The sequence below is a fragment of the Telopea speciosissima genome, chromosome 3 (genome assembly GCF_018873765.1).
Source record: "Telopea speciosissima isolate NSW1024214 ecotype Mountain lineage chromosome 3, Tspe_v1, whole genome shotgun sequence".
In the NCBI taxonomy this organism is placed as follows: Eukaryota; Viridiplantae; Streptophyta; class Magnoliopsida; order Proteales; family Proteaceae; genus Telopea; species Telopea speciosissima.
Window position 1 is genome coordinate 15001001 of NC_057918.1, and position 17581 is coordinate 15018581.

General features: G+C 40.5%; 2 protein-coding genes across 2 annotated transcripts in view; both read left to right on the forward strand.

Annotated features, from left to right (window-relative positions):
• LOC122655921 (serine/threonine-protein kinase dst2) overlaps nt 1-11014 on the forward strand; it is a 34615-nt gene extending 23601 nt beyond the window's left edge. Inside the window, exons 12-18 of the mRNA XM_043850309.1 lie at nt 3117-3251; nt 3348-3483; nt 4528-4681; nt 8967-9183; nt 9866-10066; nt 10158-10243; nt 10783-11014. Coding sequence (XP_043706244.1) covers nt 3117-3251; nt 3348-3483; nt 4528-4681; nt 8967-9183; nt 9866-10066; nt 10158-10243; nt 10783-10882 — 1029 coding nt within the window. The 3' untranslated portion in view covers nt 10883-11014. The remainder of the gene's footprint in view (nt 1-3116; nt 3252-3347; nt 3484-4527; nt 4682-8966; nt 9184-9865; nt 10067-10157; nt 10244-10782) is intronic.
• A 1851-nt stretch (nt 11015-12865) lies between these two features.
• Nucleotides 12866-14786, forward strand: LOC122656063 (pentatricopeptide repeat-containing protein PNM1, mitochondrial). Its single transcript, XM_043850493.1, has one exon. It carries the CDS (start codon nt 12935-12937, stop codon nt 14543-14545), a length of 1611 nt encoding a protein of 536 aa, XP_043706428.1. The 5' UTR covers nt 12866-12934; the 3' UTR covers nt 14546-14786.
• Nucleotides 14787-17581: the final 2795 nt, after the last annotated feature.

The window sequence follows — 17581 nt, forward strand, 5'->3', positions numbered from 1 at the left end:
TTGGGATATATATATATATATATATATATGTTGGGCCTTTGATCCTAAGGGTTTTCTATGTAATAGGCCACTTTAATGAGCCTAAACTAGGGGTATATAGGTTGCATACGGGATTAACCCAATATTTAATTTATTTTTATGTTTTTTAATTGAACCGGTTCAAATTGGTTGCATTCAATTGGTTCAATTTAAGTGATCATGTGACTTGGTTAAATGGTCATGTGACAACTTAAGTGGTCATGTGATGTAAGTTGGGCTGGATTAGGACTCTATAAGTCCAGCCATGTTTTGAGTCTATTTCCTTTAGTATTCTAGTTTCCTAGTCAGTTTAAGTCACCTAATAGGTTATGGATAGGGTTAGACCTTTCCTTTTTAGTGTCTAAGTCTATTTTTGAGTCTTCTATATAAGTTTGTAAGGGAGGCCAACATTGAATACGAATTTTGATTAATTAAAACTCAGCTTTATGCTTGCTGCCTTTGTTGCTACTATTGCTCCCTTGTGTGAGTGTTGCCTTGTGGATCTCAAGGTGCTAGGGTGAGTGGACTCTCACGACTCCTTGCGTGTGTCCAGTACCGGGAGGTTCTTCTTCTTCTTCAATCGAGCTTCTTCAAGTTGCTGCTACTCCCTTTGAAGGAGATCAAACCAGTAAGTAATTTTAGTTTCCTCCATATATCCTTCCCCTCCATCCATCAAACCCTAACCTCCATTAAACCTGCAACTCCTACCTTAACTAGGACTCCCTCATAACTTCAAATCTGTCCATCAGTTTCAAACCAAACTTTCAGCATACATCCCCACACTTCTCCCTACACTCGATCCAAAACCCTGCTTATAACTCCCACTCTATCCCCTCCATTCCTTCACTCCATTAAAAGCCAAAACCTGCAAAATTGCCGAATTTTAAAACCTTCTCAACTCCTATTATTTATATGCCATAAAAGCACCCTAGACCTGCACATTAAAACCCTATAAACCCCATTGCCATTGTCCAACCCTAACCCTAGTTTTGCCCTAAATTACTAAACCCTAACCCAATCGGCCAGCTTGTGTGTGACCCCATTACCCTGGTTCCTAGTGGGATTACTCCTACCTAGGACTACATTAAGGGGGAAATGAAGGGAAAGAAAATTGTAGGGAGAGAGAGAGAGAGCAGAGGAGGGGAAGCCGGAGTTGGAGGGGGGAGACGGGGAGAGGGTTGTCAATCGATGGTATGGTGGAGGGCTTCTTACCCATAGCGAAGACTTTGAAGCGGAGATGTCGATCCTCCATGTATTAATAGAATACATAGAAGAGGAAGCAAGTAGGGCCATTGCGCAACTCGTCCATGAATCCATCTTCCACGAGTCGAACAATAGGGCTACTTTCTATCCGTCATGTGCATCATCTTGCCTAGCCGGACCTTGATGAAACAGAATCCTTTTTCCTTCTCTCCATTCCTTCTATCCAAATTTGAAATGTAATTGTCTAGCTGGCCCTTGATGAAGTGGAATCCTTTTTCCTTCTCTCTCTAATTGGAGAGGGAGGGTACTTCTCCTTGAGAACATCTTTCATAGCTTCCCAAGTAGTTGGTTCCATGCGACGGCGAGTCAATCTTCCTTCGTGTGTGCGCCACCAATCCTTGGCCCCTCCGGTAAGTTTAGTATTGGCCAATTGCATCTTTTGATCCTCGGATAATCAAAACCACTTGAAGTAGTCGTCTAGAGCATTCAGTCAGTCATGGAAATCAATGATATCGTGCTTCCCATTGTACTCCTTGAGATCCAACTTCACCTTATGCTTGTCATCTCAGTGGTGTTGCCCATGTCGGTTGCCATCGTACTCCTCACCATCTTCAAAGTCATCACAGGTGGATGTTGGTATAGTTCTTCGTGCTTGGCGTAGAGGCGGCTGAGGAACATTATTCACAGTGCTTTGTTGCCCCCTTTGTATGAGTCGACATCTCCCTCAACTCCTTCATCTCCCTATCCATGGATGCTATCTTCTGAGATAATTGTTGGACAGCTTGAAGAATGGCAGTAGGAACATTACCAGAAGCTTGATTGAAACTTTCCTCCATAGCTCTGATACAAAATATTGTAAGACTAGAACCTGAAGAGGTCTAATCCCAGATATGATCGAAATTGGAGCCCAAAAGTAATTGAAATAAGTGAGCAATAATATCTCACAAACCAGCAGTCTGTTGAGGCTGCAAATTGGATCGAGTAGCTCCTTTAGATGTAGGATGAAACCCACAAAACATGAGCACGATCAGATCAGCAATAAGGGAGATCAATCAGCCTTCATGGTTTTGAAAACACCGATTTCTCTTAAAATCGATATTGGGGATTGGACCCTGCTGTGATGGCTGATGATGATGAAACCTGGCAGCAACAATTGATGATGTATACCCAAGAGAATGATGCAAACAACTTGCAGAAAAATCCCAGCAAAACTTGGGGAGTTCCCTGAGATCGATTTGGGCAGATTCAGGGTTTGAAACTCTGATAATCTTCGAGATAGATGGAAGGGAATGGGGGAAAAGGGATGGGTATCTCACCCTAAGTTCTCACCTATCCTATCTCAGGATTTTCACAATTGCACAAAGCAAAATACTTCTATTATTCAAAATCGTGGGGAGCTCTGAAGAGCTGATACATATATATAGCCCAATGGCTGAAACAAAACAAAAAAGTAAAGTCTAACTAGGATTCCCAATTAGGAGTACAATTCAAAATATAGCTAGGAACTAATTTCAAAACATAACTAGGAATTAAAAGCCTAACTAGAAAAAAGAAATAACATAATAAAATAGGCTGCAACATAAGCCCAAACATAAACCCTCGATTTTGTTGTGCGGCTGTATTTCTTGGCATACGGCCTAGATACATCACTCTGCTATCTTGTTACTGCTTGTTAAATGATGGTTTCACAAAATTCCGTCCCCATTCTTTATGTTAGCTATGTACTTGAAGGTGTTATTCTTTGTCAAGGTCTCTATGCAATATTGAATTCCACTAATTAGTTGTCAGATTTTATCGAGGGCTAAAATATTCAGGATTGTTTCACTGTTTTGTGTTTACCTATGATACTTCAGATCTAATTCACAATTTTTGGTCTATTAACTTTTGAACCACAGCACAAATTCATTGAGAAATGCAAATGGGGGGCTTCTTCAATGTTGCCAAAGATTGAAAAAGCGAGGGAAATAAGAACCTCATTGGCTGCACAAGCACAAAATCAAGTTCCAGGGACCGTTATAGCACGAGATGGCGTATGGGCACTTCCCTTTTATTTGTTTTCCTAAACTTAATTGTTTTATTTTCAAAGCTTGACTTTTCTTGTATTCATGCGTTTTAATCTGAAGCAGCTTTTAGAGGAAAGGAAAAGTCCAAAATTGAATGAAGACTATGGAGACACTGTTCCATCAAGACCATGGAACATTGGACTTCAGGGTTCTGGCTCAGAGAAGCATCATCTACCAGGTGTGGAACACCCTGGGGAAGGTATAATCATAAAATGTGTTTTTCAATTTGATATTTTTTATCTTACATTTTCTATTTAAATACCGTAGTTACATATACTAGTTTTATGGTGAAGAGATAAGTAATATTGATAAGGAAAGTTTGGTTTAGATACTTTTATCTTCTCTAGTTTTAGTTAACATTTCATATTTATTCTAAGTTTTCAGTTTTCAATGTGCTAGACACTGGTTAACCTTTTGGGATTGGTGTGTGGTTTGTGTGATTACACTTTCATTAAAAAAAAATATATATTTTTTCAAGTATATTTATATTATTGTGTTGTGTCAACTTAGGTAGTTGCTGTTGTGAGTTAATTTTTTCTTTCATCCTTTAGTTTACTGGGTGTATTTGGGTTTGTATCCTAGGAGGGCTTAGAAGTGATTCCTAGTCTTTTTTTAGGGAGGTTGTGAAAATAGTATTGAATATCAGGGGTTTTCCTTAAAAAAAAAAATTGGGTTATGCATGTTGGGGAGAATGATGTTAAGTCAGTTCTATTTTCATTGCCCATAAGAATCTTACGGTCTAGTTTTGTTTCTTTGTTTTGTCTTTTAAGTTTTAAGTCTGGGGAATCCTAGTAGTTGGGTCTTAAATGGTTTATTTCTAGTTGGATCAAGAGTGATTATAAAACAATCTAATGTATACATGTAGGTGCCCACGTTTGGGTAGCTTGTTGTTGGAGTTGTGTTTTTGTTAAGAAGTGTCGCTACTCTCCTTTTCTCGTCCACGGTGGTTTCTATGTGAGATTTATGCTGGTTGAAACTTGGTTAAATGGTTGGTTGCTTTTTCTTGAGTCCCACCTACATGTTTGGCTGTCTGTTGCTTTGTCTATTTCTTCATTCTATGCAAGCTCTTAAAAAGTTGTTGCTTATGAAAGAAAAAGAGAGGAAAGATTAAATAGTTATCTGTAGGCAAAATTTCTCTGTTCTTCTTTTTAAATTAATGGATAATGAATCTTCCCTGGATAAAGGTTGATTCCTAAGATCTTGAGTGGATAATATTTTTGATACTGATATCTATATCTAACAGGTGACTTTGCAACTGTAGTAATTCACAGTGGAGTAGATGTAGACAAGCCAGTCCCTCAAATGCCAGTTTCCAGCATTAAAGAATCTACAGATGTTCTTAAAATTTCTGAAAGCCCTTCGTCTAACGCTGCAGGAGGCAAAACAGCTAAACTCTGGTAGACTACTTCATGCTTACTTCTGATAATGCATTTGTGCATCAAGTTCTGACATATTATAGATCTGATTCCTAATGTTAAAAGATCCATTATGCTTCAGAACAGGTGGTTTTTGTCGCTAACATTGAGAATTGAATAGATAAGGTATAACTAGGTCATAATGCAGCTGGTCAGGTCAAATATCTGATCCAACTCACATTCGTTTTACTTGTTCTGGATATGGGCTTCAAATCTTACAATCTTTGTCAGTGGATCCTGCAGCTTGGATCCTGATTTATGTGTAAAACTGACATTTTAAGGGGTTGCAACGTTGGGTTGGGTTCTTCAAAACCCAGATCCAGCATGGGGTCCCTATACCTAAGCGGAGGCCTGGCCTGGTCCGAGATTAGGCTGGGATATTCTCAGCCGAGGTCTATCCAGTTTGGTATGGGTTCAAGTTTGGCCTGAGAGTCTAAGCCCACCCAAAATTTAGTTGCCTGGGCTGGGCTGGGCTATACTAGGGTTGGAAATTCCAGGCTTGAGGAGGTAGTGCCGGTGATGCAGTTCAAGGAAGAATAAGATATGTTGGTACTGTTCACAAGGAGTTGTGTTGGCCCCTCAATGTACAGCTGTGATGGAGCTTTCTTTTGATTCTAGATTTTATTTAGTTTCTATTTTGTAGAATACTCTTAGTCATTAAGTAATTACGACTAAGAGTATCTTGTTATTTTTGAAAGTTTACTTTTCTTGTAATAGCAAGGATCCTCCCATATCTATATGCAATCGGGCTAGGATGGGCCGCCCAAGCACTGAGATCTCAGGGCTTGGGTTCTTCGGACCAAACTTGCACCCCTTTGATATTTTGTCATTGTTGTTCCTCCCCTTTCACCCCAAAAAGAAAGAGAAAATTGTCATCATTACCAACTCATGCTTCGTTGCCACATGGCAGACATGGATAAGCAAGCATGGGGTGCATGTGATAGAGGCTCCATACCCATCTCATGTGTCAAATTTCAGTCTGAAATATGCATGCCAACAAGATGTGGGTGCGGTCCTCTACCTTATGGATCATCCATTTTGCTGCATTGCCAGGTCATGACATGGCGATGACAAAATCTTAGCTGCATTGTTAGATTTAACAAGGCCCTCTGTTTCTGTGTGTGTGTTGCATATGTATCCACTGTCATGAATGAGTCAGATCTGCAACTAGGCTACTAGTAAGAAACTGGATCTGGGGTCAGATATGTGTGGATCCAATGTAGATCTGACCACTTTATGCCCTTAGTGCATGACTTATTAATGCATTCTTCTTGGTTTATCTTCTTTTGGCATAATTTTAACATCTAAAGTTACTAATGCATATTACATGACATTCTGATACTTGCTTTGGATTTAGCATTAGAGTGACCATGATAAAGTAATTTTCCCATCTAGTCTTACCATCTTAATTTGGAATGTTTGGATTCAACTTAAGATCCTTCATGTCACCACTTTATGCCCTTAGTGCAGGTTTCGACCAAGTTGTCTCAGTTTTGCAGCCTACCAAGACTAGATGTGGGTCGACGTTAATTCAACGTAGTTTCGACAGGTTTCGACTATGTTTCGGCTATATTTCGGTAATTTCACAAGTTTCGACCTAAACACCTAAGTAAATTCACTTATCCCCATCGAAACTTCAGGAACCTGGCTTGAAACCAGGAAAACCAGGACAAGCACTTATTTGTGCCAAACAATTTATGCCTACCATCCCTAGGGTTTCAAATAATTATGTCTACCACCCTTGGAAATTCAAAAATTACTTCCATACCCCTGAGTACTAACTCTGTTAGTTTTGAAAGGAAATGACAATCTTCTTCTTCTTCTTCTTCGTCCTGCAACTCCGCTCCCACCCTGCTCCCTTCTTCCCTTTGGACAGCAGCCCCCCAGCTCCATCAGCGCACCAGCCCCGCCACCCCGTTTCTTGCGGCCCCGTCTGCAAGACACACCACAATCAGCTCGGCAACACCCCAGCCTGAACTCATTTGAGCTCTTGTTGAATGCCACGACATTGCGCCCCCACTCTGCTCCCTTCTTCCCTTTGGACAGCAGCCTCCCAGGTCCATCAGCGCACCAGCTTTGCCACCCTGTTTCTTGTGGTCCCGTCTGCAAGACACACCACAATCAGCTCTGCAACACCCCAGCCTGAACTCATTTGAGCTCTTGTTGAATGCCACGACATTGCGATTGAACCAGGTGGCGGCGATGGTGTTGGATGAGCCGATGGCAAGCAACTGGTTTTTGGGTACACCAACAATGACGCGGATCTTGGTGCGAGCGAGGGCTCGGAGGATATCGGTGTCAGCGTCGTAGAGGTGGACATGGGTAATCTTCTCCAATTGAAGAAATGAAACGAGGTCCGCCAGAGATAAGAGATTAGAAACATCGGTACCGATGTTTAACCTCACAAAAAGCTCGTCGTCCGAGCTTTGTTGCTTCTTCAACTCTGCCACTACTACTGCCGCTTCTGCTGCAAATATACCACAAGAGAAATGGGAAAAAAGAGGAAAGCTTTACTTGACAAGAAATGATGGGAAGTGGGATTAATTTAATTTACCTGTTATTGCCGAAAGAGTAGCTAGAAGTAGTAGTAGTAGGAGTGAAATTGCTGGGGGTAAGCTTAGAATCCGCCATTGAACTAATTTATTAAAAAGAAGAAACAGCTCTGTAAGTCATTTGAGCTCTGTAATTTACCTGTTATTGCCGAAAGAGTACCTAGTTCTCTTTGAGAAAAAGGGAGAAATTTCAACCCACCATCTAAGCTTTTCAATCCAACAAAAATAATGGAAGAGGGTTTACACTTCATCGCTGTCCAGCTACTCCGGCAATATCAGGGGACTCCGGCAGCAAGAGGAAGGAGTGAGAGAGGAGAGAGAAATTAATGGGCTGGGGCTGGGGGTAAATATGTAAAAGTACCTTCATTGAGGGTCAGGATCATGAAAACTAAACTACTTAGGTTTAGGTCGGTCAGTTAGAGTGGAATGCATCCGAAGAGACGAGCTCCGCGCCACACAACGGTGAAATTGAATTCTCCGTGAAGATGCGGAGTACCAATGGCTAGACGGTAAGACCCTGTGCACCTTGACTATAGCTTCGCAGTTACAACCTTGATCGATTATGAGCATTTAATTAATATTTGGGCGATGACATCATCACTTACCTGTTCTCATCTAATGGTAGGGGTACACTTGTAAGAATCTTTTAAAATACAGGGGAAGTTTATGAAATAGATGAAATCCCAGGGGTGGTAGATGTACTTGTTTGAAACCCCAAGGGTGGTAGACGTAACTTTACCTTTAAGTAAATGTTTTCATGTACTTCAGATATTATTCATAAATAAGCAAATACCCCCTAGTTGATCCAATAAAAATAGTTAAAAAATCGAATTCTAAAAGGATAAAAAGTCAACCCTCCAATTCAAGAACAAAAGCTGGATTTTCGGTAGTAGGTGCAATTCTCAACTTTTAAATGATGGGGTTTTTATCAAATCTAAAAATTCCATAAATCTTAATATGATAAAACATTGCTAAAAACCAAAAGTGCGGTAAAATATTCATTTGTTAGATATCTAAAAATTATTTCCATTCAAAGCGATTTTAAACACCATTCGCATACACAAGTTTGACCGGAACATAACTCCTTCAATATAAATCAGATTTAAGCAATCTTGGATTTATTGGAAATCTTTGCAACAAAGCTTTCAAACAAATCCAAGATTGCTTAAATCTGTTTTATATTGAAGGAGTTATGTTCCAGTCAAACCTTATTCGGTACTATGTCTAAGAACAATATATACTATCAAACTTGGGTCAAAACTACAAGTATTATTTTGAATGTTCTTTATGTGAAACTAATGCATGGATTGGGTTCAAAATGTCAAAAATAGGCAGCACAACAAGAATCAGGGCAAAAAAACAACTTTTGGGCCTCGAAGCCAAGGTTTCGAGTTGGCTTGGAGAAAGTATCAGGTTTTGACCGAGATATGGTCGAAACCTGGGAAATCTCGGTTACTAGCTGGTCGAAACCAGTTTCGGTTCCTACACTATTTTGTTGTGCAGAAAAAAACTCTACAATTTATTTTTATCTGAAAAATACAGTTATTACTTCTAAGACCAGTGCAGGTCCACAATCGAACAATACAAATAAAATAAAGAAGTGAACTCTAAATTGACTTGAATATTGTTGTTTTAGATACTTAATTTGTTTTCTACAAGCTTTTGTCTGTCTCATACCATCAAGAGTACACCAGTTCATTTGGATATTTTGTCAGGTCTGAAAGTACAACACAGGCTGTGGTGAACAACCTCCAAGATGCAGAACCAAACTCCGATTCCCAAACCATGCTGGTATCATTGCCTTCTGCTTTTCGATCTCCTGAACAAAACCAAAAGACAGAAAATCTTTCTGAGTTACAGGTTGGAGGTGGCAGTAGCACATTACAGAAGAGTGGTACTGTCGGTCAAAAAGCCTTTGCCTTGCAAGATAAGGTAACTTCTTGTTCTAGCTTACATAGTCTCTCAATAAATAGCAAGCTCTGTTTTCATATCAAATTGTAAGAATTGATTGATTTTTTTAACTGTCAAAAAAAATTATAAGAATTGTTGGAACTTAAGTGTTTCCAACTTCTAAGGAGTTATTAAATTTTATTCATCAAAGAGATGATTGTTAGTGTTTCTTCTTCGGGGGCTACATGTTCTTTTGAGGCTCTTTGAAAAGCTTAGAACCTTAACCTGAATTATTTGGGACAATGTAAAGTTTCGGTAAATTCTTTGTACAGTGTATATGGGTGGTTCATTTTGTTCATAACTCAAGAAGATAGATTTTAAAGCGGGTGCTTTTACTTTTTCAATGGGAAATGTACAAATATTGGAATGATGAACCTTCACATTCCTTCCTATTATTAGAATTGTCTTTTTTTTTCTTTTTTCAGTTAATCTAGTTTCCTTTCAGATTCTAGTTGTTTTGTTTCTTGTCCCTTTAAGTAGAAAAATGAAACAAGGTTTATCACACATGCGCTTAGTTTTCCTCTCTTCCTTTTTCTCCTCTTGTTTTCCTTACCATTTTTTTCTCAGGGGATGCCGGAGTGGGGTGGTAGTGGGTTTTGTGCCACAATAATGCCTTGTATTCTGTGTTTGAGATTCCTAATTATTGGGATTCATGTTCTTTTAGCTTTGGTCCATCTATGCTGCTGGCAATACAGTACCCATACCATTCTTGAGGGCGACAGACATATCTCCCCTTGCTCTGGTGTCGGATAATGTGCTTGGGGGCAAACAACAGGGTAACGGTGGTACCATCGCAATGGAAGCCATACAAGAGCTTTTTAGTGGTGATGGGCAGTCTAAGAAAGGCCGAAGGGGACAAAATGAGGTTCCATTGCTATTTCTTCATCTCCTCTTTTCTGTTTCTTCAGGCCATTTATTGTGGACTTTATTATATCTGTGACTCTTATTGGCTGTAGATACCTCTTCCACCAAGTGTATATCGAAGACTTACTTCAAGCTCCACGCTATTGAATCTGGCACAGGCATTGGCTTACCATAAAATGTACGTGTTCAATTACCCTGGTCTGTACCCATAAAAAAGAAAAAAAATTACCCTGGTCATATTTGGAAAATTGTAGCTTGATGAATTTTTATTTTTTTTGAGGGAGCCCATCAGACAACAGAAAAACAGATTAACCTTTGCTTTTGTAGCCAAGAAGCCCAAGCCCTTCGTCGGCCCTAGCAATATAACTGTAGGTTGCCATTCAAAGTCTTGTGGTGCCTCCGTCCAAACCATGAACCATTGTGATGTAGCATTTCTTGCAAACCATTGTGATGTAGCAATCTAAACTGTAGATTAACCTCTTTCTCTCTTTTTGTTTTTTTTTTTTTTTGGGTCTTTGATTACAGCTACTAGAAAAAAAAGGGAAGGGAGGGGAGGAGGGGGGGGGGGGGGATGGAGACAGGGTGCCTTAAGGCACAAGGTGAAGACAGGAGAGGCAAACCCATGACCTTCCGGGATATCTGTAGTCATGCACTACTGCACTACCAGTTGTCATCCATGTGGTTACCGTGTCACTAAGTTTATTTATTACCTTGCAGGTGTTATGAGGAGATGCCTCTCCAGGAGCTGCAAGCAACGCAAGAGCAACAAACAATTCAGAACCTCTGTGATACTCTTCGAACAATTTTAAGGTTGTAGATATTGACAACGACACCAAGAGTGGTCATCACTCAGTTCAATTTTGTTTTCCTTCTTTAGATAATCTATGGCCCTGGATAGTTTCTGAGAGTAGAGAATGGTTGATGAAAAAACGGGGGAGGCAGGAAAGGTGACAAATGATTTGACAGGTTCATCCTGCTGGAATGCCGGGATGGAGAAATCCCTGTCTATGCCATGTTTATTTTTTAAGTAGGTTGATAGATAATCTCTGGGTGCCACTAGGTTACATACCTAGTCCTTTTTATTCAACGTTTTGTTCTGAATCCAAAGAAACAACACAGGTGAGAACTTATTGTAAATGGATTAGGAGCGAAAGGCTAAATTACTCACTCAAATTCCCATGTACATGTACTTGTCTTATATTTACTCAAATTACCCTGTACTTGTTTTATGTTTACTCAAAACTCCCCTACCCCAAACTTCTTTTTGAAGCCAGTGTAACATGGATTAAGAGCAAAATTTATTTAAGGTTTAATTACTACAATTACCTATACTTAGTCTTAAATTTATTTAGACTTCCCTAACCCCAAGCTTATTTTTTGATTTCTTCGAAAAAATAAACTTTCTTCTCTTTTCTCCCTTGTTATTTCAAAATTTCTAAATTAACCTTTGGCAGAGGGTTTCCTACAAGGATAGGGTAAGAAGGAATGTGCACACAACCATCAATGAGGGGTTGGAAAATGGTACCATTCATATGCCCCTCACATGGTCAGAATAGGAGAGACGGATCGAATTGATGTCAATCTTAAATCCAAAATTGGAATGTTAGGCTATCTGGATATTGAATGAATCTGATCTGAAAGGGCATTCCCGAACCACACTGATTGGGAAAATGAACACCTAACCAAGATATGAGAGAGAGAGTTATAGCGCTCTCCTCCTCCCCCCCTTTCGGTTCAACTCAGTTGGCAAAAGTTCAACTCTTCAAATAAAAGATCATGAGTTCAAAGTTCAAACCACCTTGGAGCTTATTCCCCCTTATTAAAGCTCTCCAATCTGATTCGATCCCCAATTCCGTGTTTTGAGATGCTGCAGCGAACCAAAAACATTAGATTAAATGTTTTGTAGACTTGCAACATGTGGAATTTGGCAGTCCAATTTTTCAGCCCTATGATCCTACCATTAGACTTCTCTTCTTAAATTTTTTACAGCAATTTCTTTAGCTTTAACCACTACTCAAGGATTTGTTTTGCCATATGCCAAGGTTGTCTACTTCATGGTATCGGTGTTGGCATCGGTCGCTACCTAAATCCATGGGTAGCTCTACTTGTACCCATATCGGATGCAAAGAATACTAGCATCACAACACTGTAATAGTTTACAATTGTATAATCCCCACTGTTAGAGTGGGCTCCCTTCCATAGGCGTAAAGGATTGGGTCCCCATAGCACTGAGTTAGGCTCAATTTAATTGGTTGAGGTGCCGGATTCCTTAACCCAAACCTTTGCAATTTGGATGAATCTTCCTTCTGCACATTCTTGGCGGACCTCAGACACAACAAATTGAACACTAGCCCTTGGATTGACTGATTTAATCGCAACCATTGAAGTTCACCACTGCACTTCTCCTAGGGTTTTAGTATGTTTTAACAACTAATGTAGAATCAATTTTTATTTAATTAATTTGATGCATAGGGGAACCCTTGCCCTACACTCGTCTCCCCTCGTCTCCCCGCTCCTCTGCTTCCCTTAATACTAAACACTCTTACCGATTTCCACCTATTCAAATGGACACAAGGCGAATTCACACCCAAAAACCCTAGAAATTTTCTGTTTTTGAATCTGCTGACCACCGATTCAGATCCGGATCGGAATTGCGAATGACCGATTCCTAAAACCCTGGTTACAGTTACAGAGGAGCTTCAGAGAAGAGAGACGACACAAATGAAGTGTAGTGGTTCACCTTATTGCGGGAGTTTTTATACACCGTTACTACCATCCATAGTCAACATTTGGGGTTATTGAAGGCTGCTGACTGCAGGCAAAGAGTCGACCTTGCTCTCTCTGCGCTATTTCTCCAAACACTTGGACGATGTCGAGACCTCCGTCGACGTTAACGGCTCTGCAACTACGAAAGCTTCTACTTCGTTGCTTCTCTTCTTCTTCGGCCAGAGCTCATGAGCTCTCTCAACTTCCGCCTTCTCCTCCCTTGCTCCAACGCTCTTCCCTCTCTTCTCTGCTTGGATGTCCATTGACTAGAGGTGCTCATGATTATCTTCTACACCCTTTCTTTTCTTCCTCCAGAACCCTTGCAACCCAACCTTCGCACCACAAGAGCAAAGTGATTCAGAACGAAGATCAGATTGCTCAAGCAATTTCACAGGAGATTCTCAAAGACCCCAACGCAGAGTCTCTCTCTCTGAGCCAGAGACTTGATCTACATTTCTCTCACATTCGTCCAACTCCTTCGCTGCTACTTCAAGTCCTCAATCAATCTCCAGATGCTGGACGTACAGCCCTGGGGTTTCATCAGTGGTTTTCGACTCGACCCGGTTTCAAGCAAGACGACGAGACGACCTCATATCTCGTCGATTACTTAGGCCGCAGGAAGGATTTCAAGGCAATCCACGATGTCCTCGTCAATGCTCGCGGCGTCACTGGTCTCAAAACCCTAGCTTCAACCATCGATCGCCTTGTCAGAGCAGGCAGACCTACGCAAGCTGTCTCTTTCTTTGAGAAGATGGAGGTGGAATGCGGTTTTGTTCGTGATCGCGAATCTCTTAAAATGGTCCTATCAGCACTCTGTGAACACGGTTTTGCCAGTTATGCGGAGAAGATGGTGAAGGATCTCGCTAATCAGTTCTTCCCCGATGAGTCTATATGTGATATGCTCATCAAGGGATGGTGTGTTGATGGGAAAATCGATGAGGCGAGGAGATTAGCGGGAGAGATTTATCGCGGAGGCTTTGAGCTTGGTCCAATGGCTTACAATGCGATGCTTGACTGTGTATGTAAACTTTGCAGGCTTAAGGATCCTTTCAGGCTCCAGTCTGAAGCCGAGAAGGTTCTCCTTGATATGGATATCGCTGGAGTGCCACGCAATGTGGAGACATTCAATGTGCTCATAACTAATTTGTGCAAGATTCGTAAGACCTCAGAGGCACTTAACCTGTTCGACAGAATGAGCGAGTGGGGTTGCTCTCCTGATGCCACAACTTTTCTTGTCCTTACGAGGAGTCTCTATCAAGCTGCGAGGATTGGTGAGGGGGATGAGATGATTGACCGGATGAAATCTGCAGGGTATGGGGTTGATCTCGACAAGAAAGCATATTATGGATTCCTTAAAATCTTGTGTGGAATAGAACGAATTGAGCACGCAATGAAAATATTTAAGATGATGAAGCAGGATGGCTGCAAATCTGGGATCAAGACTTATGACTTGCTAATGGGGAAATTGTGTGCTCATGGTATGGTTGATAGAGCAAATGCTATATTCAATGAAGCTAAGAGGAGAGGGTTACCTGTGACCCCCAAGGTGTATAAATTGGATACAAGATTTGCGAAGAAACCAAAGGTCAAGAAAAGTGAGAAGCCGAAGAGGTTGACACTGCCAGAGAAAATGGCATTGAAGAGGAAGCGTCTTAGAAAACTTCGACTAAGCTTCGTGAAGAAACCAAAGAAAATGATGCGGCGGGCCTATTGATCACATCCAGAGTTTGTGTGAGGTGACAGTCATCAATGAAATGCTACAAAATGGATCAAAGTTCTTTTGAAGAATTTAAGCATTGTGTGCTTCGTCGTGCTTTTCTTCTAGTCATGGAAACAATAGTGATCAGTATTTAGTTCAGAATAGATTCATTCAGCTCACAATATTTTTTCTTCGGTATGCATTTTGTGATTTCATACTAAGCAGCTGATAAATGCCTGTGCCAGCATTTTAATCCCTGCCTCACTCTATACATGGGAAGGCACATGAATCTTGCCTTGCCAAGTGATGAAATTTTTTTTGGCAGTTTAATAAGTTGATGCTCGTTTTTTGGAGGGGACCCAGTGCTATGTATGAATGTGTTGGTTTAAATTTGTTGTTAAATCTGAAGGAAGTGTTTTTTTCTCTTCTTTTCTTCTTGTTGATGGTAATCATAACTCTCAGCTATCAATGATATTGAAGTACTGCATCCTGGAGTAGATGTTAGTCATTCTTTGGCTTTCTAGTGAAAAAAGTCAGTCTTCCTATTGTTCTAGTGTATGCCATTAAAAAAATATCTGTCATCTTAAGATTGAAACGAAACTAATCTCAGGGGGGGAATCTTGAAGACTATATGTCTGCATCATTTTTTTACTGTACTTCATTTAAGTATTGGATACTGTACTTCATTTAAGTTTTGAGTCAAATACAATAGAGGTCCTACAGCCCTGCTGTCGAGAGCGTGCCGTGTCACTTGGCTCCACAAGAGTGCTTATTTATTTAATTTTCTTATTAGATACATCTGATCTCCTTTTGAATCTTCATGAAGGTGTGGCATTGCTTGGTCTTTGGCATAGAACACATCTCATGAAAGGTTTGAATGATTATGACTTAGTTATCTCCCTTCTATGGCTTGCATTTGTTAAAAGTTTTTTGCAGAATCTCATGGAGTCATTACACCTGAAAGGAATTGACTACTACAACTTGTAAAGATGAAGGGCCTGCCACCTGTGTTTGAGGGGAGGATTGGAAGTCTAGTCTGCTTCAGTTTTTAAGTTCTTTTCTTCAAAGAGAGAATCAAACGGTACGAGTTCTTTAATTTGAAGGTGATTATGCAGCAAGGGGTTTGTAAAGCACCCCTTGTGTCTTTTACAGGAAGAAAAGAAAGGGCAATTATGTTTGATCCCACGAGAAGAACAATTCAACCCCCCTCCCTGCTTGTCCGCCCTGCCCTGAAACCCCTTTCATCTTTTATCGAGACAACAATCCTTCCTCAAGAAAAACAAAGCCCCCCCTCCCCCTCTCTCCCTGATCAGTCTTTGTGTCAGAGTAGTGGTGTTCTGGATTCACTGTCCAACACAGGAGTAAATGTAGATCTTTACTTAAACAAAACACAGGTTGGGAATCTGAGAAAACCCAAGAGTTCAGCAGCCATTTCATTGCTCAAAATGCACCTTGCCACCGTTCTTCCTCATGTAAACATCACAAGCATCGTAGTTGGTTGAAGCCATTATAGCTCGGCAACAGTATGTCAGCTTCCGTCCATCCTACCCATCTTGAGTTCAATACATTCATCACTCAGAGGCTTTAAACTGGAATTGTGGATTTTATTAAGAAAGCCAATTCCTTCGTCGTTGTAGTGAGTGTCAATCACAGGGAACTGAGCATGGTGGACCAGTTTGTCCGGTTGATGATTGAAACAGCTACCAGAGAGACTACAGCTCTTTCTTACATTGATGCCCCGATGGTCGGAGTAGTCCACAGCTCTGCTGTCCCCAGTGCAGTAGGGTTAGCTGGATTCACCTCCAAGATCATGAGGTATGTGGAGGATAACACTCGAGTCCAGTTTGTTGATGGGTTAATTATTTGCAGAAATTATCACCCTTCAAAGAATCAGAGAGAGAAGAGGTGAGGAGGATATAACTTTGCCAAAGCTTTTTTACGGTCTCATGGACAAGCAAGCAAATTCAACAAAATTGCTTAAAGATGTGAAACAAAATAGTAGATCTTGTCAACTCCAATGTTAGAAATCATCCTAATTTGCAGGTAAAACACCTCTTTCCTCAGAAAAGGAAGGCCTACACGGTGATTAACCCGTTCATCCATCCTTCAGTAATGTTGTTAGACTTAGAAGTCATCACTACTAGTACATACCCACCTTTCTCTCCAGCAAAAGATCAAAACCAGCAATATATAAGCCTACATGCACTGATGCTGGTCACCGTACGTTTCCTTTTTATAATCTCAACTTGGGAATGGTTCTCTGAGCAGAAAATGGTACACTAGCACCTCTCTCTCTCATGAAATGACCTCTCTGCCTCTGTATGAAACCGTTTCACCGCTTGGAGTGCTCCCTATCCTTTCCTGCTCAGAGAACCCTCTCCTCATCATTTTTGTTAAGAATCTTTTGACTTCAAAATCACTGATTAAATACATCACTCAACCCACAGCTCATCCAGATAAGTAAAATCTTTCATGAACTGTTTAGTCATCTACTTTCTTTTTAAATGAGAGTGAGATGTCACGAGGAAGACCTGAGATTTATTAGGAGACTTTTTATGGGGATCAGGAACCTTGGGAAGATCCAAGATGAAATTAAATATAAGACAATACGAACTCAGTTCAAAGTCAACAAACTTAAGAAACTAGCAAATCCCCAATGTTATTTTCTCGATAACTAAGAGATACTGGACATGTGGTACTAAGTAATTGTTCTCTCTTCCAATGGTTGGAAATTTCATTGTACTCTACACAAACAAGGTCTGATCATAGGTTTTAAAGGGGGATTAGTTACTTCAAATTTAAATTTCTGCTGCGATTTGAATCAACCCTACCAAAGGGCTCCTCTGAGTTGATTGCTTCTTCTACAGCAAGGAAGATATGAAGCTGCACTCAGATGAGTTCAATCGATTAGGCTATAAAAGCTACCGTGGAGAGCAATACCAAAGACAAATAAGCAAGGTGATGAACTCTTTCTTTTCTACCGTTTTGGAGAAGCCATTTAGGGGTAAGACACCCACATGTAAAGGAGTGCAAAGTAACCATACGCAGACA